Genomic DNA, 23537 nt, shown 5'->3' on the forward strand with positions numbered 1-23537 from the left:
ATTTAAGGTTTCGGTATCCCTCATCAGTCCTATAATTAAGTTAATTAGCAGACATTTACACAGCGAAAAATTTGTTTCTTTGATTGAGTTCATTTCACATATCACACTACACTGCATTCAAAATTATGGAACATATTTGGTTTACACTGTTTTGACGCTGATTTATAGAAGTTGCATGAATTATTAATTTTTTTCCACCCATCCATCTTCTTCCGCTTATCCGGGGCCGGGTCGCGGGGACAGCAGCCCAAGGAGAGAAGCCCAGACCTCCCTCTTCCCCACCACCTCCTCCAGCTTGTCTGGGGGAACACCAAGGAGTTCCCAGGCCAGCCGAGAGTTATAATCTCTCCAGCGTGTCTTGGGCCAGATTTTTTTTTTTTCCCCTAGCTTTTTGAGTTATGTGTCAACTAGTACAGTCCTTGCTGGTTTGAGCAAAGAGGAGGCTCAGGGTGGAAATGGTTGAAATGCAAAGGCCACCCACATGGACTGAACCATCTGCTGTAACAGCATGAAGTTCTCATTACCTCCACCAAAGAGGTTAGCATTTGCATGCATGCGTATCATTCTGTCTGAAACAGGATACCTTGAAAAGTTTTGAATGATTTCTGATAAAAAATTGTAGGGTCTAGAGTGGGGTCATGTTAACAATTTATTCAAATTTAGTGTTTAAAGCCAACTCAAAGATTTATTGGTCAAAATCTGACAAAAAGCCTCATAACTTACAAGTGTGGTGTGTACTGTCAACGTATAGAAAGTACTGCACAAAGATTTAAAATATCATGTTACATTTGACTTCTGACCTCTCCTTCAAGGTCAATAGAATAATAAAGTCAAAGTAATAATAATGCTATGTAGAGGTATTTAAAACTGTTTCTTACTGCCTTTGTTTGTTTTGACAACAAATGGGGAATGAAATATGAGGATTGTAAATATCATGTTATTTTATCTTGTTATGTACATAACAGTAATATATTTTCTATATTATATTAATTATATATTAGAACTGTTTAAATGCACAATAATTTGAATACATGTACAATGTTCCTTAATAAGTTGAGGGTTTTTTGGACAACAAACTAAAAAAACCAAAACTTTTTGCTAAACATTTAAATGAATTTTAGTAAAGAATGAAATGCATGCTACACATGTACTATATCCATGTGAATAAGAAAAATAATTTAAAAAATGATCATAATCAGTATTATGGCAAGTACTTTAAAACAGGTAAATCACTAATCCTTGCACTTTGTACTTGTTTTAAGTGCCCTACAAATCTCTTAAAGTAGATTTAAAAAGGTGTAAATGAATATCTAGAAACTAAAATACTCCTGTTCCTTTAAACGTTAATACTTCACAGACAGTAAGCTACTGGTTCACTCCTTTAGTGTATCTGCTGAGTTCTCTAATTTGGTTAGATTAGTTTGATGAGTTAGTCTTTTTTGTTAAGTAGTGTTTTTGAGTAACGTTCTATTTTGACCTTTTTCAAGGTCCCACTTTTTTTGTTTTAATAACTTACTTTCATTGTTTTGTATTTTTGGACATTTTGGTCAAATTAAACCCGCTTTTTGAAAATTATACCTTTGCTTGTATTTTCATGTGGTCAGTCCCTTAAATGTAGCAATGCATGCATCGCATCAGCACATCAAGAACAGGAGAGCATTTCTGGGGGCAAAAATGGCATCGGATAGTTAAAATGAATGTATACATCTCACCCTTTGAGCCTCTAGAGGATGATTCTGGCTTATTTCACACCCATGGTCTAAACTAATTGTAGTTGTAGATTATATAAAAATGTAGCAGCTTGCAATAAATCAACTGGGATGCCAGACAAAAGTTGAAAAACATGTTTTATTGGAGACTCTGGTGCATTAAGGAAAGTGTTAAGTTACGCACGCCCTGCATCTATGGCAGCTGATTCACCATCTGCACTGACTTTTTAAAGATAGTGGGGTTTATCACTATACGGGTTGCTGCTGATAGGGGTAACACTTCTGACACACCCACACACAAAAAAGAAAGCTTACCTTAAAGCCCCATTGCCAACCATTGTGCCTTTTCAGTAAAGCAGTTTGCTGTTTGTCCCTGAAAGCACAGCAAATGGTTGTGCACGTGTTTCAGATCGAAAGTAGCCCCGGTTCCTCCAAGAGCCACTCTGCAGCTCAAGCACCACTTCTGTCAGTCAAATGGAGCAGGTGGTGTGGCTGGATGAAAAGGTAGGGGAAGGAATCAGCCAGAAACTCACAGGGAGACTTCATTTTGTTTCTGTTATTCTGCCTAAATAATCTACATGTCTATTTTTACTTAATACCATTTAATAAGAGGTGAGCCTATACAGATAAGCACCTCAATTAAGCTTGCTGCCTCGAGGAGAATATCAAAGCAGCTAAAATTACAGCGTGGCTAGAAAAGGAAAATGTATGCATGTAGTTTAATATTGCAAAATGTTATTTACTTATTTTAAAGTATTATTATTAATAGGACTGGTCAGCGATTAATAAGAATAGCTTACACTCATATTCCCTACCCATATAACCCCTGATTATATCCAACTAGTGCAATTTTTCATCAGGTAGCCAATTACAGCCCCATGGAAATAAAGAAATTGCCCTTTTAATACTCTAAATTGATTAACAGAGCCATGATTAGTGTTTTAGTAGTAGGCAATCTCCACTCTGACTGCATGTGTTAAAAAAAATTCTTACATTCATATTTTGGAATACAGTGTAGTGAAAAAGCATTCGCCCACCCTTTATGACTTATTAGGTTTTTGCATATTTGTTGCACTTACATGTTTCAGATCATAAAACAAATTTTAATATTAGATGAAGTAAATAGAAAATTCAGTTTTGAAATGATGATTTCATTTCTTACAGGAAAAAAGTTATCCAAACCTACCTGGTCCTGTGTGAAAAAGTAAATCATAAATTTACTGTGATTAACCACCGAGTTCAGTTTCACGAGCCACACCCAGCCCTTATTATTGTCAGACCTGTTGAATAAGGAAAATATTCTGTGAATTGATGACTCAAACTTTTTGGAAGGTTTTAGTCCAGTTACATGTGGTGTAAAACTTACACAGCATTTCAGAAAAAGATCATAGGAGCAGTCAAACATGGGGGTGGTAGTGTGATGGTCTGAGGCTGCTTTGCTGCTTCAGGACCTGGACCACTAATTGAACCATGAATTCTGCTCTCTACTAGAAAATCCTGAGGCTGTCAGTTCGTGCCCTGAAGCTGAAGTGTATTTGGGTTATGCAGCAGGACAGTGACCCAAAATAAACCCAACTTTTGATGAATCAATAGAAACAAAGTGAAGAAAATATGTGGCTCATGTTTGAAAACCCTCTAATGTGGTTCAGTTGAAACAATTCTGCAAAGAGGAGTGGGCCAAAATTCCTCCACAGTGATGTGAAAGACTCATTGTCGGTTATCATAAATGCTTGATTGCAGTTCTTGCTGCCAAGGGTGGCACAACCAGTTATTAGGTTTAGGGGGTAATTACCTTTTCACACAGGCCCATGTAGGTTTGGATAACTTTTCCCCTTAATAAATGAAATGATCATTTTAAAACTGCATTTTGTATTTACTCGTATAATCTTTGTCTAAAAGTAAAATTAGTTTGATGATCTGAAACATTTAAATGTGACAAATATGCAAAAAGAAGTCAGGAAGGGTGCAAATACTTTTTCACTGCACTGTAATTTCATGCATCAGAATTATTTACCACCATAGTTGGAGACTAGATGTGTATTTTGGAAATAACAGAATAAGTAATAAAGACACTCATTTAGGAGTATCACACTCCAACCATGTTATGTTACAGTCAAATCAGAATAAACCAAGTGTATTAGACTGCAGACCTTTAGTCTACCTCCTTTTTCTGAGTTGTGAATGTTAAACTTTTATTATGAAGGAAGAGTTTCAACTTCCTGTCACAGTCTGGCTAAGTGTGACTGACTTGTCGAAATTTCCACAGTTGGGAACTTATCTGCTGTGTTCTCTGTCTGGTTTAGCGTGGTTCTAAAAAGGTCCAAACATCAGATATGACAGGTGATAGACTAAAATAAAGTCTCCCAGAACGCTGTGAGTCATTTCATCTGTTCCACAACACATGTACATACTTTTGTCTTCAGGAAATGAACTTTGTGTGCTATTAATACAATCAATACCATACAGTATTCCTGATCTTGCTTCATCTAATAACTGTGGATTCATTAGCCTTTCATAGTCATGAATATGTCTGTGGAAATTTGATGCGTCTCAGTGTCCTTATTTGCAGGTAGAGTTAAAAATGTGTTTGTCTATCTTGATGCACCTTCCAGGCTGTAAACTGGCTTATGCAACGGGGTATAACAGGAGGTTTCTGTGCTGTGTGCTCATTCATTGCTGGGGTTTAAGTATTTAATTAGTACCAAAGCCAGCTCTGGCTAATCTTCTCAACACTGACTCAACATGTGACCTGGTGACTAATGTTAAGGCCAATCAACAGCCTGAGCAATTCAAACAAAGACAATGTCAGCTTTGACTCGCAGTAGGTATACATGGATGCGGTCCTATGCAATTGTTATGGTTTGAAGCAAAGTTTCTAGGTGGTTTCTACTAGCATGGTCTCTGTTGGTTTCTACCAAACTGCTTTAAAACAAGCAAAAACACAGCCTCCAGATCATGCCTCCACAGTGTTCCCATTCCTTATAGAAACACTTCATGCCCAGAGCGCGCAACCCAGCGCACATCCTGTGTTACACAGACACTGATTTAGATTTGCGATTGTCCTCTCCAGCACAGTTTATCCTCATTGAGTGCTGCAGTCAGTGTCCTGCCTGCAAACAGGCCTACTCTACACTCTGCAGATGAACAGATGAAGCTCTGGAAGTGGGACAGGGGCTATTTGGACAGGAATTAAGGGGTGTGTTAAATTTCTGCATGCATGATCAATGGGGTTGAATGGTGGGGTTGGGGGTGGGTGGGGGCTAACGCTAGGCAGAGGCAGAAACAGAGGGAGAGAGAGAGAGCTAGCGAGCAATGGCTCACTAATGAGAGATGGACAGCGTGGATTGTATCTCATTACCAATCAACATAGCTTTGAGTTCTCCAGAGAGGGAAAATGCAAGCTCTAATGTGTGCTGCATGTGTTCCTTTTTGATAAACCCAGCTTGTGTGGTGGGGTATTAGTCACAGCGGTATCTGAGCTGCTGGAAATCCACACACAACTGCCCTCTGTCCGTTTTGGTGAGGAGTTTCCTCTGAATAGTACAATGGGACTTAATTACAGGTCACTGGCATGTCTCAGGGAGATAGAGGCAGCTCTGTTACCCTTCCAAATACAGTATAATGCCATCTTCCCAAGGGTGGGGTGGGGTAACAGGAGCTCAACACAAAAAGGTGCTGATAGGCCGAACCTGAGAATAGTATTAGGTGATCCAGGCAGAGAAAGTGAGCATTTTACAGTGTAAAGAGAAAAGAGGAAAGATAAAAGACTACATTAACTCTCAAAGGTTTTCTCCCATTCAGTTTGCCCTCTTTCCTTTCCAGTTCAGTTCCAACTTAGTCTTCCTGCCAACTTATGTTGTCAAAAAACAAGAGGGTGGATTAAAAAAAGAGAGGGAGAGAGCGGGGGAGACAGGGAGAGGGGGGGAGAGAGGGGGAGAAGAAAATCTATGGAAACAATAATATTATTTGAATTCAACAGCCGAACAGTTTAAAGTTTAAACATTAGAGATGGGAATGGTGAACCACTTTCACGTTGTCCAGTTTACTAGAATCATATTTCTCTAAGCATATCAATTTCTTTGTCAACGCACGGATGTCAAACTCAGCAGAGTGATTTGCAAGCCTTTGTCCATCTATAATTTCCACAAAGAAAACTGATCAAGAATTAATAAGGGACTAAATAAAGAATCAGATCTATAGTCAAAAATCAATAAGACTGTATTCATATCAGAAATGCAAAATGCAGAATTTGCATAGGCACTGCACAGACCTACTGCTGTATTTTAAAAAGAAAATGTTTTGCATGCTTTGCATAGAATTTCAGCTCTCCAGCTGATGTCCACGTTTTCTTTGTTTCATTTCATAATGTGCTAAATATGCAAGCAGCCTGGTTTAGCAGCACCCTGCAGATGTGCAGGGTTGCACTGTCCTGCTGAAATAACCACGATGGCAGCAGTTGATGCTCTAAAACCTGTACTAATGTATACATCGTTCAGCATTAATGGTGCCCTCACAGGTGCTCTTAGTTACCTCATGCCATGTGCAGTCATGCGCTCCCTGTACTGAACTGCATGCTGAAAACACACCAGGTGGTCTCTCTCCTCAGTTTTGAATTTCGCAGCCCACAGGAAAGTTTTCCACTTCACTTGAGTCTGTCTTAAAAGCAGTAAGGCCCAGAGAAGGCAGCAGTCTTGTTTTTAGATGCATGGCAGAGTTGAACTTTTATTTGTGGATGCATGATGACTGTGTTCACTGGCGGTGGTTTTCAGAAGTGTTTCTGAGCCCATGCAGTGATTTTTTTTTCACTACATAATTATGTCTATTTTAATCACAGACACTCGACATCAGTTTTTGTCCTTATGCACAAAGAATGCAGAGATTTTTCCCAATTTCTCTGAAGAGTTTAAAGTAAGTTAGATTATTACATAGTTAAAACAAGGAATAAAATACACGTGGTCTAAACCCCTTCCCATATTTACTTCTACAAGATTAATCACTGGGGTGCTCTTTGGAAATTTTGCTAAGTAACCTAATTAAATGTAAGATATTAAAACAGGCGTCTGGAGCTTTTTGCATTATACAACTCCTATTTCTTGTTGCGCTTTTCTCAGCTCTTTCTGAGATGTGCTGCTGGAATCAGATTAAAAATAAGCACATATTTTTCAAACGAGGAAAAAAAGAGAAAATCTTGCTCCTTTTTTAAAAGTTTCATTTGTGAAATAGTCACAAGTAGTCAATAATGTCCAAAGTGTTTAACTTGTGCACATTGATAAAAAAAAAAGAGAGAGAGAGAGAAATGCACAGTGTTAGAGGTCGACCTCAAAGCACTCTTTCAATAAATGTGGAAATGTTTTAGGAAATTGATGTGCCAACATATTCCTTTCTTGTCTTGAACTCATGTTCAAGACAGAGAACACTCCACCAAGTCCCCTAACATGAAGCAACTTCCTGAAAGTCTAATGTAAAGATAACACAGCAGCGCCCTCTCCTGGCAGAAAAGACAAATCAAACTTTGTTCCTGCTTAGCTGATCTACTGCGCATCTGTACATTATTGACTTATTTATTTCTCTATTTTTTTTTACATATGCATTAACAAATAAAATGTGTATGTATAAGAAAGAATAAGAAAAAATAAGAAAGAAAAAAGCCCAAAACTATTTTTCCAAAATGTCCTTTCCATGTGAGAAAAAGCTATACGTAAAAAGCTCCCAACTTTCCAAGTCATGTTTTCCCCCCACTGTCTTATCAGTTTTCTGCTCTGACAAGTAGACTGTGGACTCTGCCAGTGCAACACCCCTCATTTTTATTTATTGTTTTTAAGATGAACTTTGGTCCCTGCTGAGGACTGAGGGAGAAGGGACAAAGTTCACAGGGCGCACGTAAGGAGGAGGGGGTGAATAGGAGGAAGGTTAGATTAAAACAAAATTGACCTTTGAAAGCAAAAACAACAAGTGAAAAGCTAAAACCGGACAGCTCTGGACACATCGGGAGGATTCGGCAAAGGAAAATGAAAGTTTACTTTCTCTTGAGCTGAAGAGGGACTGCAGATATAAAATAATGGGGCCTGGCACTGGCTGTGTGGCTGTCGTTTGAGCGTGGTAGTGCACATGAGAGCAGTGTTTGTTTGCGAGGCAGTAGTGAGGTAAGACATAAGACTAATGGAGGGAGAGGAGAGGGCTGAGGCAGCCAAAGCGGGGCCGAGCCGTTTGACGGCCCTGCAGGAGCAGCTGATCTGGGCCCTGCTGGAATCTGGACTGTCCCGGGAGGTTCTGATCCAAGCCATGGGGGAACTGGAACGAAACAAGGCAAGTGCTGGCAACGAGAGGGGAGAAAGAGGGGATGGAGAGAGCTCAGAGGAGGGAGAAATGGATTTCCCACCACCTATATTCCGAGAACTGGAGAAGCTCCTGCCAGAGGAGGCGTCCAAACTGAGGACTGAAGTCGATCACCTACTGCAGTAAGTAGATCCTGGCACTTCTCTGGAAGCTTAATGGCAACAGCGAAAATCATCCTAATGTCTCGGTAACTGCTATTCTCACTCAGCAGCTTTTCCAGTAGGACCCGGTCGGATAAATTCTGAAAATTGACGACATCCTCGCCACCGTTTCTGATTCTCCTCCTCTTTGTGTTACCTCCCGTGTGTCAAAAGCACACACTTGAGAGTCGAAGCAACACTTTACGCATTTACCTGTTAACACCACTATTCCTATTGTCTTCTTACACTCTGTCCCCATGTCTTTACCAAATCCTCCCTCCTTGCCATGCTTCTCTGACTCTCTCTCTGCAGTCTGGCTCTTGGGCGAATATAAAGAGGGTTCCTCCTTTGCTAGTTACTAATTACCCACCCTCATCATTATTCCCTGACCATTTCTTAATAAATAAGCCACAAGCCTGAGGTGAAGATTAATAGAGCAGAGCTGGTCATGTGAGACTGTGTTTGCGCAACGCATGAGTGATTTTTGTCCGTTCAGTTTTAAGACCTGATTCTGAAAATATGGAACACAGACATACAAACATTGGACATTATATCATAAACATTAAATGTTAAAAAAAGGGGGGGGGGAAGCTCTCTCTAAATAGGATTGTTAAAAAAACACAACTAATTTTTGCCCGATACCTGTACCAAAATGTTTGGAAGCTGACTGAGACTTTCAAAATAATTTGGTGTGCCTTTAACGACGTTTCCAACTTGATAATTAGGAAGTGTTAAATTAGGCTTCATAAATCTTTTACATGTTTTCCATTCCAGTGATCTGAAAGGGCTGGACTTTGTTCCCCCGTGCTCTCTCTTATCTCTGTCTGTCAACAAACCTCTCTTTACTTCCCACTGTGTGGTCATATTTTACGTCTCTACTGATGTGACAAACTGCCTGGTTAGCACTTCTACATATACTGGTATCTGTTAAGGAAAAGTCCACTAAATAAAAATGCACAAAACTAAAAGGTGGGCAGTTTTTAAGCTCGGGTGTCTGTCTGTCTGACAGTGAGGATCCCTGGCATGTTGCAAAAATGGTAAAAAGCTACATGCAGCAGCATAACCTACCTCAGCGGGAGGTGGTGGAGTCCACGGGACTCAACCAGTCTCACCTCTCCCAGCACCTCAACAAAGGCACGCCCATGAAGAACCAAAAAAGAGCTGCTTTGTACACCTGGTATGTCAAGAAGCAGTGCGAGATCAGCCAGCGTGAGTACACAAGCCGTGCAGGAGCTCCAAGAGCGCAAAAATAAGAGAAAAATGCGAGGTGTTTAAAAAACAACAACAACAACAAAAAAAATAATGCTAACTTTTTAAATGCAGAATTTACCAATGCCAAACATGGGCTTGCAACTGTGAAGGACCAAGGGGAGGACACCAAGAAAGGACGGAGGAACAGGTTCAAGTGGGGTCCAGCATCCCTGCAGATCCTCTTCCACGCCTACGAACGACAGAAGAACCCGAGCAAGGAGGAAAGAGAGGGGCTGGTGGAGGAGTGCAACAGGTGAGACAGGATTTTGATTTTGTTTTTATAGGGTTGCTGTGACACTTAACCAGACCCAAACTATTTGTGAGAAACTTTAACATGATTGCATCTTCTAAATTCTTGGCATCTGATCATATGTTTTTATAGATTCATAACAATTAACACTTCATTTAGCTATACAGCTTTCATAAATAATATTTATCTTGTTACTGGATCCAAGACTGCTGGATGGAGATAGAACATTTTCATGTAAAATCCTTTGATTGTAATAAAGAGATGTGTACTTTTCCTCTTTCAGGGCAGAATGCCTCCAGAGGGGCGTGTCTCCCTCCCAGCTTGCTGGCCTCGGCTCTAACCTGGTCACTGAAGTCCGAGTGTACAACTGGTTCGCTAACCGTCGTAAAGAGGAGGCTTTCCGCCACAAACTGGCCCTCGACACGCCTTTCACCAGTCAGACTGCCTCATCCTCCAACGCCAACCTTCCACCCAGTCCCGAGCACGGTAATAACCCATTCTCATGCATGGAAATTTGAGAGGGAAATCAGAATGGCTTAGAGACATGACTCTACTGGTTGTGCTGGTGGATGCTCATATTTCCCTTTATTCTATTTAGACTTGGAGCAATCGACCAAAGTCAGCTGTGATGGTGTAAACCACAAACCTTATAAATGTTCTGGGACTGACTAGATGATTGTTGTTTCCCCAGGTGTGAAATACAGCCAGCAAATCCCATGCGACACTGTGAGCTCAGCCAGAGGCAGCGGAGGGGAGAGAGTGGGGCGTCTCATGGTGAGTCCAGTCCAACTGGAGCCAAGCCACACACTCCTCGAGACCCATAACCCCAAACTGGTGAGAGCTCATGTCCGGATCCCTCGTGATTCAATACGCTAAATTACCAGCTGCCCTAAAAATGCCATCCTCTGGTTTCAGGTGTCCAGCGGTGGGCCACTACCCCCAGTAAGCACTCTAACCTCCCTGCACAGTCTGTCTGCCTCACCTGCATCCTCACAGAGCCTCATCATGGCCTCAGTGCCCAGCGTCATGAGTCTGGGGGAGTCCTCCCTTCTCATTGGTAACATTGGCTCCCTTTTTTTCCCCCATTTTGTAATAAGGTGAAAACTTGTCAGACCAACGTCAGTGCTGTTTCACAGGTTTAGCCTCCACGCAACCTCAGACTGTGCCTGTCATAAACAACATGGGAGGCGGTTTCACAACCTTGCAGCCCATCTCATTCCAGCAGCAGCTTCACGCCTCTCCCCAGCCGCCAATACCACAGCAGCTTCAGAGTCACATGGCTGCCAGTCCGTTCATGGCAACCATGGCACAGCTGCCATGTCACAGTAAGACTGCAGTAGCATGAAGACAAGAGCTCAACATGTCATTCCCGAGTAAAGATTCATTCATCTGTTTGTCATTCCAGTGTACAGCAAATCGGATTCGCCCCAGTACCACCCGTCCAGTTTGCTCTCTCAAGCCATGGTCATCGCAGACAGCAGCAGCCTGGCCAGCCTCACTGCTGTCAGACAGGTACTGGGACTGACCAGAGCTTAGTCTGTTCACAGCATCTAGTTTTAAAACCTAAATCATTGATTTTTGTTTCGGGCAGATTCTGACCACAGACCCTGATGAGCAGGAAGACGCACCTTTACAGGAAGACTCTCTAAACATGCAACCACACTCACCTGCACCAGGTACCTTCCTCATTCCCATCACAATGTGATGCACAGTTTGCACTTCATTTGGTGGTTTTAATAAGGCACAGCTTAACACGCTGAACATTTAAAACATATTCATCCAGCAGAATAAAACATGCTGCGAATAAAAGCATCAGTGAAAATGTGAAACCAAAACTTAAAACATAACCGGCTCCTGTCAGTTTGAGTTTTATTCCTTCAGCTGGAGACTGGGTGCCGTTTACAGCTTGAGTAAAGACTAAATATAAAAATAGAATTCAACCTTAGTGCAAATTTGATATGAGGTCTTGAAAAAATAAAATGGTTGTAAAATTGTTTAGCGCCGACAGGAATAAAGTTGCATCTAAAAATCTATATTATTTATTCATTATTACTGATGTTCGTGCATGGAGATCTGCCTGATTCCAGGGATACTGATGCTATTTTTCGGAGATTTGGTTGGTCAGGCGGTCCAGGTAAGGTTCACAGCGTAAGATTAGATTAGATGAAATTTTATTAATCCCTCGGGTGGGTTCCTCCGGGAAATTCAGTTTCCAGTAGCACAGCACCGACAGAAGTTGCATGTTACAGATACAATAAAGGGGAATGAGAGTAAGGATAAAAGCATAAGTTACCATGGCAAGAAGTGAACCACATGCAGTACAGAACATCCAGAGTTAACCCTGAAGTTATCTGGGTAAGCCAAAATCTGGCTTCATAGTACAGGCCTCAGGTGGAAGCAAACCAAAGCCATGAGTATTGGAGGTGGATTCAAGATGTTCTACCGTGCTGTAGACAGGAAGAGAAATGGATTAGGGGTGATCCTGAAGGAAGATTATGTGAAGAGTGTCAGACAGGCTCACGAGTTTGAAGCTGGAAATCAAAGGGGTGATGCTAATGCTTTGGAGAAGATGGTTTTGACAAAATAACAGGAGGCCGAATTGGTGTTAAGATTTTCATTGGGAGTGAGCAGGATGGACAAGATTAGACGCTGATTAGATGTTGAAGATGGAGCAGCCAGGGAGGAGGAACAGACAAAGAGCACAAAGAAGGTTCATGGATGTAGTGAAGGAGGACGTGCAGAGGGTTGGTGTGACAGTGGAGGGTGCTAGAGGTGAGATGGAGGCAGATGATCTGCTGTAGCAACCCAAAGATGATAGACTCTCAGATGCCTTTGTAGCCTGATCCTCACAAATGTCCCAACACAAACACTGTTTTCAAACAATCTGAAGCCTTTTTTTTTTTTGCTTTTTTAAATTAACAGTTTCGTCCGAGAGCCTCGAGCTGTATCCTTCCTCTCAGGCGACAGAAAGCCATCAATCTCACCTCCTCTCACCGTCCCCGACAGAAATCAGCTCCTACATCCCTGCACAAATGGTTTCCACAGCACAGTAAAAGTCTCCTGACTGTCAGCTGGATTCAGGAGTGTATCGGGTTGTATGCCATGTAAGCTTGGAGCCGGTACTACAAAGCAAGTTCAAAATATCCAAAATACTGGCTTCATCCACCCCAAGATCAGCACTCAGAATAAGCAGTCACCCGAAAGCTGTTATGAACTTGATACGTCAAGCCAGGGTCTTTCCAATCTAGATCTGACCAATCAGAAATGTGGACAAGCAGTGCAACTAATTTTACAAAAGAAGATAAAACTACAGTAACAGAAATACGAGCAGGTAAGGTCTGCATAGGTTACCATGAAGATGTACCCAAGTAAGAAGCGAGTCGCCTTTGTAACACTGAAAACCCAGCGTTGCGCCTGAAGTTACCTGAAGAGTCCGAATCCTGCTTTGTAGCGCAGGCCTCTGGAGTCAGAGCTTTGATCTTTCAAATACTGTTTGACTCAAACGTCATCAAACTGTCACTGAAACGAGGACACAGAAAATTCACTCGACACAGAAAATCAACGGAAGATTAACACCAACATGTATTTTTTATTCAAATGTTTGTAAATGTTTTAGAATTTAAACAAAATGTAAACTGATCTGAAACTTGTCAACAGTATGTCATCTGCATTTTTTTTTAACTCACTTTGAAATATTTTCACTTTTTTTTTTTACAGCATTAATGACAAAGTAAAGACTAATTCCAGCTTTGGAATAAAAATATTTTAAATCTTTGAATCCTCCGTGGCAGAAAGTCATTTAAAAAAAAAAAAAAAAAAAAATCAGTGCAATGCTTCTTCCTCTGCGTTTTCTTCTCGCCTCTTCTTCTTCTTTTTCCGTTTTACTTTGACTTGCATGTGTTCCTGCTCTGAGTTTGTGAGCTCACCATTGCTCTGAGCATCAGGAGTAGAACCTGAGTCCACCTGTTCCCCGTCCTCCTGATTCTTCTTCTTCTTTTTCTTCTTCTTCACAACGTGGCTCTCTTCTCCCTCTGTATCTTTCTTCTTTGTCTTTGTCATTTTTTCCAAGCAAGGAGGCTCCATCAAAGGGGGTGAGAGTGCTAACGAGGGTAACAGATCTTTGACAGACACCGCTGCCTCTTTCAGCCTCATTTCCATCTCATCATCGCTGTCGCTGAAACCGGCAGAGAGAGAAAGAATGTCATACAGAGGGAAATAAAAATGAATCAATAACACAAGGAAGAAAACATTAATAAAGATGAAGAACCTTGAGCTTGGAGCAGGCCGTCGCCTTATGGGGGCGGGAGGATCTTCAGCTTTCTTTCCTGGGACAGATGTAGAAAACAGACGAAATCCTAGAAGAAGAAAACTTTCAGGTTTACAGAGATGAACACAAGTTCCCATTGAAACAAAATCTTCTTAAAGAGCCGGAAACTTTACCTTCATCCTCCTCCTCATCATCATCTTTGTTACATTTAGCTGATTCTAAACAGGATGAAGTTTGAGGCTTTATCTCTGAAATACAACTGACAAGCAAATATAATGGTCAATAAGATAATCTTATGACTATCAATCATTATAAACAAAAGGTTTTTTTCTTTTTGTAGTCAGAGCCGTTACCTGTCAAGAAAGTGTCCTAACTTTCTGGCAACATGCGTCTGGAATCCTGGCGTGACCTGGAGCTCGTTGCCATCATGTTCATGGTCAGCGACAACGAGACTGTTGTACAAAAGAACGTTATGAAGCTCACTTCATTTCTGACATTGATATATTTAAAAAAAAAAAAAAAAAAAAAAAAAAAAACAGAAAGCAGATTACCTCTGTACTTGCCTACTGAGATAAAGGATCTACAGCTTTTGCAAAAGCCTCTGACTCTGAACTCTCTTAGGTAGCTTTTTTTTGTCATTTCCTTCAGTAGTCTGCAGGAATAGTTCTCCAGGCTTCTTGAAAGACATTTAAAGTTCTTTGGATGCTTCTGCAAGATTATCTCACACTGTTTCAGTAATGTTAAGGTCTGAGCTCTGAGGAGGCCAATCTATGACTGGTAGTGTCCCATTGTGTGTTTTCTGTGTGTAAGATTTTACTACATTGCCAGTTTTGACAAGATCCCCAACACCACTGGCTGAAACCCCCAAATCCTCTGTGTAGACACTCACTGCTGTACCTCTCTCCTGACCTCCTCCGTACATATTAACAATGATTTGAACAATAAAATTCAAATTTGGACTCTTCCCTCCATCAGATCTGTTGCCACTGATTTTCAGTCCAGTTCTTGTGTAATTTAGCATGGATTCTTGACAGCCGCACTTCCACTGAGACCATTTGTGATAAGGCTTCATGAACAACAGATGGATCAGCAGAAAAGCCAGATGCATCACTCAGATCAGGTCTTTGCTAAACGTTTTCCTATTTTTTAAGGGCATAATTTTCAGATACTGTTCATCTGTTGTAGATATTTTTAGTCCTCCATTTGTTTCATCTACTCATTTTTTTTAAAGACACACTATGAACCATGCCAAGTTTTTGGCTAATACCTTTTTATTAATCACTTTGTTGGTGGAAAAATGTTATTTTGTGCCTGCCAAACTGTGTTTTCTTGGGGATTTTTCATAGTTTCAACTAAAGAAATGGTAACAAGTAATTTGTTTTTGTGACAGGCTGCTATTAAAGTGACAATGAAGACACAATGTTGTGTTAATCAGTGTTAAGTGGCTCAACAAACAAACAAACAAGGAAAGACAACATTCCTCTGAAAATGATCAGGTACAATGACTGAACTGAAAGTGAGTGAAAAAGTAGCCAATGTCCAAAGAAACACTGAAAGACCTTCTGAAAAGCCTGAAGAACTATTGCTCAAGACTACTTTAAACAATTCTAAGCAAAATATAAAGAAATGAGGGCTGGTTCGAGTTAAAAACATTAACTTGAACCAACAAATTATTATTACGCAATGCGAGATTCATTTGCAGAACAGATGGATAGTCATAGCTTACAAAAACTAACTAATTTTAAGTACATCTGGGTTTTTTTTTCCATATTAATTGAATCTAATATCATTACAGTTTACTGCTCATATTGGAAAGACACAAAACTTCACATAGAGAGCTTTTGTGCGTGAAACAACAACAGCATGTTACATCTTTGTGGGTCAAACAACGTATCCAAATCTGCAAATACTCTAAACCTTCCATACATTTTCCCTCCTGTGCAGTAGTGAAAGGAACAACAATGTATTTTGTTGGAAAACTGAAGTAGTGAAAAGCTTCACAGCAGTTTTCACACTTGGACGCATATTTAACACTACAAGAAGTAAAATGATATTTTAAAAGGTAACACTTACCGCTTTGACTCTTTCACACTGGCATCCCCATCTTAAAACACAGAGAGTTAGTGTCTTTAACAGAGCTACACTGCAGCTGATGAAACTCACACACTGTGTTGATTTAGCAAGCTCAGGGGCTAGCTAACGGTGCGCTATGCTCTTAGAGTCTTACCGTAATGTTTATTTGTAACCAATTAAATAAATTTCATTAGAAAATGTTATTAACCGACAACTCTTTATGCATGGACTATAAATATTAGTGGAAACTTCTCCGGGGAACCTGTTGGGAACGACTAGCGGTGCACGTATGCTAGCTTGGCCCCTCGGTTCAAACAGAAGAGGCAAACACTAACCTTTGCTTTTGACAGCCTTCGTTTCCCAAACCGCCTCCTGACATCTTTTAAGTACTTCGTCGTCACTGCTGCTGGAGTCGTCCGAAACCCCAACCATCTTTTTAGCGGGGGCCGCCATGATGAAACACATGTGCAGCTACTAGTGTTATGTTTTCAGCTGAGGATTCTGGGTAATGTATTTTGTTACCCAGGTGAGAAAAAACACCAAAGCGTTCTCAGACTCATCACTACTTTCATTCCGTTTTAAGAAACGGTGGTAAATCAGGGTTAAATATTATTTATTATTCAAATGGAAATCAGAGTTACATTTCTGGGTCCTGTTTTCTTCCTTTTTCCTGCAGTCACTATCAAAACTATTCAGTGGGTCCTGGCATGTTTGGGGTTTTATGTGTGTTTATTTTTGTCTCAATATTTGGGAATTCTGTGCAGACCCACATTAAGTAGGACTCATGGCCACTCTAACTTGGACAGGTCTCACAAGCAGATCGCCTTGTATGCTTTTTGTTCAGCAAACTTACAATGTGATATTCAAGTTTCAAGGTGGAAAAACAACATCCCTTATAACTCATTTATATTGAGACTACCGTAAGAAGGAGACTAGTCACACCTCAGTAGAAAGGTGAAAACATCACTTTACCCTGCAGGTTGCATATAATTTAATCATGTGTCATGTAGTGGATAAATAGACAACATGATACAGAGAGTTTACCGCAATTTAGACAAAGTTGCACCTTTAATTTCACAAGTGCATTTAACACGACTCAGAAAGAGAAGCTCCAGGAAATGTCAGTAGGCATATCCACCATCAGTAATCTAGCATGGATTAGTGATGATCTGACAAGAGAGGCTGTGATATGTGAGACTGGGCAGTGCTGTGTCTGATTTGGTGATGTGCAGTATAAGAGCTCCACAGAGGACTGTGTCATCCTCTGTGCACGGGCACTTTCTCTAACAGACTGATTCAGCTCTGCTGCCAAGAGGACAGAAACAGTTAAACTTTCCCACCGCATCTCTTGTAACACAATACATCTGTCTGGCAGAGAGACATCTGTCACATATTATTAAAATATTAATTTGAAAGAATTTCCAAAACATAGGATAAATAAAGTACTTTCCATCTCATTCATTCAGCCATTTTTTTTTTTATTTATTTACAACAAATTGGATAAGACAAACATTTGCAAAATTAGCCAATATAAAAACTGGTGACCATGCAACAGGTGACAGAAAGAGTCCATGAAGTCCAACATAGAAAAAAAAAAGGGCACAGTTGACAAAAGGGTGCCTAATGTGATATCCCATTTGTTGTGGGTATTAACGGACTGCATAATATGTTGTCACCGACTCTTTCTCACTATATTCATCCTGTTTTATAGAAGGTAATGCTACAAGAATACAGAAAAAGAACATCAGGATGCAATTTTACATCCCTTCAGCTTACTGTCACAAGTGGACAGGAAAAGGAGACTTCCGCACATTAAAGGTGAAAAAAACAAAAAAAACTGATTCAAGGCACATAGAGTCAATAACAGTACAGTAGGAAGAAGCCCTGATGTGTGTATGCACGACTGAAATGCACATTAACAAATACACTTTAAACAACCATTTACAAGGTGTCATTATTATCTCCTGCCTTGCAGGTGTTCATTTCAGTAACCTAAATTTAAAAAAAAAACCAACTATGAAGTTATATCCACGTTTCACCTGGAAATCACTCTGCAAGTGGAGCCCAATTTCAAACTCTTAACTGCTGACGTTTTGAATAAATTATGGACAACTTTTCAGCATAATACAATTCAGAGCATCACAGTAAGTAAGGTGTTCCTTCTAGCAGGACTGGCATCACATGAAATTGTGCACACTGGAAACTGGTGACATGATTCGTATACAGATGGGTTAAAATTTGCAGTCACCAGTATCATCGATCAAACAGGTCAACGACTGCATCTACCCTAGTGCCTCATTAAAAATAGATCCAACTACCAAGTTACCTCCCTCTGTACTGTCAAGTTGTGTGCTACTGTGGTATTTCATTAGTAAACTGAGAAGGCAATCTCAAAGGAGAAGAGCATACTCCCAGTTCAATAGGTATACCACATGTTTGGCCAAACTCAGCTGCTAAAGAGTGGGATTCACAGCACTGCTGTGACAAATAAACAAAGGATGAAAGAACTATGCAATTGCACAAAGAAGGCAGAAAAACACTTCTAAACATGGGCGGCACATAAAAGAAAAACATTTAAAGTCTAGTAACTAGCTCTATCCCAGAGTTTTCATAGAACAAAGACACGGGAAAACTTTTGTTATAACAATCTAACCGATTGTAGCAGAAAGAATATCACACCTGGAATTATTTGTTTTAAAAAAAAAATCAAACAAACAAAAACAAAACAGGAAAAGGGAGAAGACCATTTTCGAATTAAGGGATATTCTACCAAAGAAGAAACTGGTCATCTTGTACTTCATAAAACAGACACCAAGCTTAAATATCTGACAAACAGTAGCAACTGCTCTCAACTTACATCTGAGGAAGAATCGAACTCAAACAAACACTAATGCTACATCTATTAATAAAACAATACCGAAACACCAACATAATGCTCGTTTTTCCATAAAGGAAACACAATTGTCACTTGCAAAAGGTAGTTCAACTCAAAAATAAACAAACTTATTACATCTGTAATTAAATGAAAGAAAACTAACGTAGTCTACACACGTTGCCACTATAGATGTGTTACTCAAAATTGTCCCTTTCCAGCAGAGACAGCAGGAAATTAAGGCAAAAGTGTTCAAGCAGTTACATTACACATGTATGACAATCCAAAAGGAGAACAGAAAGGTTTCAGTCAGATATAACAGCGAAATACTGAATTAAACATTCTCTCGGAGTGCCAGAAACTGAGCTCTGTTAGGTACTGATGAATTGATCCATGATTTCATATGAAGGCAGATATGGTTGGGTTTTTTACTGTTTCTGTTCTTTTTTTTAAACTATGGTGCTTTTTTTCTGCTAAAGAGTGAATACTTCTGTCTCTGCCCCCTTTATTGAGGGGCACAATCCAGAAAATCGGTCTCCTGGGAGCTACTGCATCCTTTTTATTACAGACCACCATTGTAGGCATAGTCTGCTTTGTTGTGCATGATGAGTTTATTATCCACAAAGTAGAAACTGTCTGATCTGGTCTCGTAAGGGTGTGCCACCATTTGACGAACTAGAAAAAGAGAAGGGGAAATCATCAACTAAGAAATAAAGATATATACAGATCTGGTAATATGAACAAAACAGAGTAGAACTTACTGAGGTCGTCAGGAAGCTGCGGGAACTCGTAAATGTGTTCACATGTGTTGCGGCTGTTAGGAATGCAAAAACCGAAGTCAAAGTCAAAATTCTTCAGAAGGCGTCCCTGGAAGTAATGCCGCTCAATCATACGGAAGCTGTTAATGGGTCGGTCACCCACTGTGAACTCCACTCTGCAGAGAGGGGAAAAGAGACAAATTAAAAAACTAAAAAGACACCCGAGGCTGATCGTGATGCAGTCACACCGTTGTAGTCCATTTACTCACGTCGCACCAACCGTGCGGAGTTTTAGGAAGGCTGGTGTAAACTGGTATCTGACAAAACGCCCCGCACTCGTGTCTGGATCGCCACCCTCCTCTTCACTCTCCACGGGTCCTGATACAGAAGACTAATTCAGCTGACTGGCATACATGCTTTACTGTAGTGCTTGAAATATACATAGGGTGTCTCTTTTCAAGTTATGATCATCCATCAAAAGGTTGTGATACAACTGAATGAGCACAGTTTGAGATGGTGGTGTCAAATCAAATCGGCATGTTAAAGAAACAAACAAAAAATCTAAATACATGCAGAGGGTGCGTTACTAGTGAAAAAGGGAAGCAATAGTGCTTAATCATGGGCCCTTCCTTTTAGAACTCATGTTTTTTTTATATATTTAGATTTGAGATAAAAGTAAGGATACCAATGCACAGCACACCCGCCCAGCTAGGCTGCGGCTCTCGTGCTTGGTGACAATTCATCTTTTTAAATGCATGATAACTAAACAGCTTTAACATTTTTGCATGGATGTGTGATCATTTCTGTTTTTCATTCAGGTCTGTTCTATATTTTTAGCAATTTTAAGCTTGGTAATATGCAGGCAAATTTTGAGTGTATCACTTACCGCTGTTAGGAGGTTTGGCGATTTCAAAGAGCACCGTTCCTGTCTCAAGATCTCTGATTTTGAAGCGTGTGAAGTCAATGTTGTAGATATTATCTTCAGGTCTGCAAAGATAGTCTGGAATGTGGAAGGAAAAAAGCAAGCTAAGCCAAGACAATCAACTTATATAGTAGATGTGAGGAGTTTAACCCTCTGCGGTCAAAGTCATTGTGTTTAGTAACACTGATGTTAACTTTACCCCACTCTGGAACAAGGCAAAACAGACTTTTGGGGAAAAAATGTAAATAGTTTTTGATGTGTGACAGTTTGAATGGTTTTTTTATCTGATTTCTGATTGCCACGATTTGGTGAAAAATTTAATGAGAAAAAAAAAGCACATTCTCATCGCCTAGAATTAAGATTAGTGTTATCACCGTTCGTAATCTTAGACATCAGATAGTTACCTGACAGGAAGCAAGCAACTACTAGAAAATAGAGGTCCCATTATTTAAATTCTTCTGTATTGAGGTTTCTCATTTGATGTCATGTTCACATTTTAAGAGATTTATCCACCTCATTGGATGTGATTACAAGCTCTGTTTGCTACATTGGATGCAAAGAAGGTGCACCAAAAACCTCCTAGTGATTGCTTTGGTTGCTAGCAGACTGCCATAGCTGCCTGACGTTTTTCATATTTGTCTGCAAACACTTGCAAACTACTAGCAAAGCAGTAGTAAAAGTATGACGCAAATGGAAATGGAGACGATTGGCATTCAAAGTAAAAGCTGTGGCTCTGAAGGCAATTTGGATTGCACTTTTTTCAGTTTTACTACATCTCAGAGAGAATCCGACCGTTACTTGCAAGGCCTCAATGACCAATCTCTTGGTATGTGTGACTGGGGCTTTAGTAATTACTTACTCAGCTACTACCACCAACCTCCAGCAACAGATCAGGGAATACTAATTTTTCTCATCATGACTGGAGTCTGCATTGTCACCATGATTGTCACACATAGTGAACACGCTAACGACATGTGGTTGCGCATCTGAAAAAACCTCATTATAACAACTTTGTGAAAGTCACACAACTGTTTGGAGCACAAACACTGACCTTTACTTAGAGAACTGAGACAGCACTTAAGGAGCAGTCAGGGTTTCAGTATCTGTTGCTCTGGCTCCTGCAAACTGCAGTAATGGTGACTAATGCAATAGAAAAAGGTTCTAGTGTTCAAACAATGGCAGTGAGATAGAGCAGAAGTAATGTCATTGTTGTCTGGGCGAGAAAAAGGCCAAAAAACAACTTAGTTCATTAGTCACTAGCTGCAGCTGTAGTCAACTGGGTGTCCGATGACAAACCATGGGATAGGGACGCAGAGGGTTCAAGCAGGTTACTACACGGGTGAAGGTGATGACGGTTAGGGGAGAAAATGAAAGAAGCCAGCAATCCAAATGAATGAATTACTCATTAAATAACTGTGTGGGAAGTTGGTCCACTATATTGATGAACACACAACAGGCACCATAACATTCAGAATTTATTCCAAATAAGACATGACCTGAGAGAGGAATCCTTATGTTTAGGAAGCCGGTAGTAAGGACTAATGTAAAATATCACAGCATTACAGTGTGTGGAACAACTGCACAGACAAACAAGTTTGTTCAAAACAACAAACTGCATGAATATAGGAAACGCTCCTCTCAGTGATTGAGTTGTCTCCTTATGTTCTAATGAAGCCTTGTCTTAATTTTCTTTTTTTAAAATCAAGGCAGGTAACCCAAGCTGAATGTATTCAGTAAGATTCTCCTTTTTGTGAAAAAGGACTACATCCAGAGAAATGTAAACTTCTACCTACCTACTGCTGTTCAGGTACAGTATCTACATTATATGTAGAATTTAAAATTATTTCATATCGTTTTTACATACTGTACATGAAGCCAAAGCATTGTAATTACACTTCCCATTGTTTTCACTGGACTTTGTTTTTGTTTTCTTGATATGAAATCATCCACTTGTGTATGCTTTACACATAATAAACTAAAACCAAACACAAAGGATCAACTGATCATTCACTAACAGCCGTGTCGGAACCGAAACTGTGTGCTTTATGATAACTTATAATAAACTAATGAACGTGGGTGAATAGAAGATTCTAAACCTAAAAGTTTAGTCCCTACACCTCCAGCTGTGAAGAAATGAGAAGAAACATAACTCTACATGTATCTGCCAAACACACTTACTAAAACAAGTTGTTAAAATAATAATAGGCTTTTAGCTGTTTGACCTCCCCAAGCCAGCGTGGGGTGCCCTAAATAATGCGCGCTTTGGGGCTCCAAAGTCCTACTTGCACCCTTGCAAATAGTTTCGCCCAAACCCCAATGAACCGTGTTCTCGCTGAATCACCAAAGTAACACATGTAGTATTTACCTTATGAACACATTTAGTAAACGTACCCTTTGGTCGACTGCTCTCAAACTTCTTTTCTTAACGTTAGCCACAATTAGCATAGTGCGTAGCTAGTTAGGCGACGCAATTTCGCAGCTTTTAGCAATGCGCAACTGTAAGTTGCCAAAGCATTACCTTCCGTAACAGCCCGGAGCCCGAGGACATGGTCCGGGGTAATATCTCTTCCTAGAGCCCGGAGTTCATCCTCTGTGACCACAGGCCACTTCTCCGTTTGGCTGCGCCTCGACTTCAGCTTCTTCAGCATTCCTCCGCCACTCTTTCTATCCCTGTGGTTGCTCTCCGTGCCGGTGTCTGCGTCCGTCGGACCCTTGCTGACTGTTTGTAACGGTTTGTTTCGGGAACCGTTCATTTCGGACAGCGCGGCAACAATGAAATGAGGAGCGGAGCCTATGAATTTGGGAGCGACTTAACAAACTAGGTAATCTCAAGATGGCGTGAAACGTGTTAGGGAGATGGGCAACGCGAGGTTGTGATTGGCTAAGATCGATGGAGGTTGTCATAGTTACCCCAGGGGTGTGAATGGTTTAATTCCCGGGCCTTTCCGTTTCCTTATGA

General features: G+C 40.4%; 3 protein-coding genes across 3 annotated transcripts; 1 reads left to right on the forward strand and 2 right to left on the reverse strand.

Annotated features, from left to right (window-relative positions):
* Positions 1-7186: 7186 nt before the first annotated feature.
* On the forward strand, positions 7187-13464 carry hnf1a (HNF1 homeobox a). Its single transcript, XM_031743641.2, has 10 exons — positions 7187-8167; positions 9195-9394; positions 9509-9689; positions 9970-10172; positions 10378-10520; positions 10602-10743; positions 10823-11011; positions 11092-11198; positions 11278-11362; positions 12609-13464. The coding sequence occupies exons 1-10, from the start codon at positions 7869-7871 to the stop codon at positions 12737-12739; spliced, it is 1680 nt and encodes a 559-aa protein (XP_031599501.1). The 5' UTR covers positions 7187-7868; the 3' UTR covers positions 12740-13464.
* On the reverse strand, positions 13256-16520 carry c12h12orf43 (chromosome 12 C12orf43 homolog). Its single transcript, XM_031743642.2, has 6 exons — positions 16362-16520; positions 16027-16057; positions 14307-14405; positions 14127-14212; positions 13954-14041; positions 13256-13860 (listed from the first exon to the last, which is right to left on the reverse strand). The coding sequence occupies exons 1-6, from the start codon at positions 16489-16491 to the stop codon at positions 13509-13511; spliced, it is 786 nt and encodes a 261-aa protein (XP_031599502.1). The 5' UTR covers positions 16492-16520; the 3' UTR covers positions 13256-13508.
* A 973-nt stretch (positions 16521-17493) lies between these two features.
* unc119.1 (unc-119 homolog 1) lies at positions 17494-23361 on the reverse strand. Its single transcript, XM_031743648.2, has 5 exons — positions 23097-23361; positions 20543-20656; positions 19926-20034; positions 19660-19832; positions 17494-19573 (listed from the first exon to the last, which is right to left on the reverse strand). The coding sequence occupies exons 1-5, from the start codon at positions 23329-23331 to the stop codon at positions 19461-19463; spliced, it is 744 nt and encodes a 247-aa protein (XP_031599508.1). The 5' UTR covers positions 23332-23361; the 3' UTR covers positions 17494-19460.
* Between the last annotated feature and the right edge of the window lie 176 nt (positions 23362-23537).

Source organism: Oreochromis aureus, linkage group 12 (genome assembly GCF_013358895.1).
Source record: "Oreochromis aureus strain Israel breed Guangdong linkage group 12, ZZ_aureus, whole genome shotgun sequence".
NCBI classification, from domain to species: Eukaryota; Metazoa; Chordata; class Actinopteri; order Cichliformes; family Cichlidae; genus Oreochromis; species Oreochromis aureus.

What these genes read in the sequence shown, in the direction of transcription:
- c12h12orf43 (XM_031743642.2), bottom strand. Translation starts at nt 16,491, where the DNA reads ATGTGTTTCATCATGGCGGCCCCCGCTAAAAAGATGGTTGGGGTTTCG. An exon ending in TTAGGACACTTTCTTGACAG is followed by an intron (nt 14,213 to 14,306) that starts GTAACGGCTCTG and finishes TTTGCTTGTCAG; the next exon opens with TTGTATTTCAGAGATAAAGC. An exon ending in TGATGAGGAGGAGGATGAAG is followed by an intron (nt 14,042 to 14,126) that starts GTAAAGTTTCCG and finishes TTCTTCTTCTAG; the next exon opens with GATTTCGTCTGTTTTCTACA.
- unc119.1 (XM_031743648.2), bottom strand. Translation starts at nt 23,331, where the DNA reads ATGAACGGTTCCCGAAACAAACCGTTACAAACAGTCAGCAAGGGTCCG. An exon ending in CGCCAAACCTCCTAACAGCG is followed by an intron (nt 20,035 to 20,542) that starts GTAAGTGATACA and finishes CTTCTGTATCAG; the next exon opens with GACCCGTGGAGAGTGAAGAG. An exon ending in GCAGCTTCCTGACGACCTCA is followed by an intron (nt 19,574 to 19,659) that starts GTAAGTTCTACT and finishes CTCTTTTTCTAG; the next exon opens with TTCGTCAAATGGTGGCACAC.
- hnf1a (XM_031743641.2), top strand. Translation starts at nt 7,869, where the DNA reads ATGGAGGGAGAGGAGAGGGCTGAGGCAGCCAAAGCGGGGCCGAGCCGT. An exon ending in GCAGTGCGAGATCAGCCAGC is followed by an intron (nt 9,395 to 9,508) that starts GTGAGTACACAA and finishes TTTTAAATGCAG; the next exon opens with AATTTACCAATGCCAAACAT. An exon ending in GCCTCACTGCTGTCAGACAG is followed by an intron (nt 11,199 to 11,277) that starts GTACTGGGACTG and finishes TGTTTCGGGCAG; the next exon opens with ATTCTGACCACAGACCCTGA.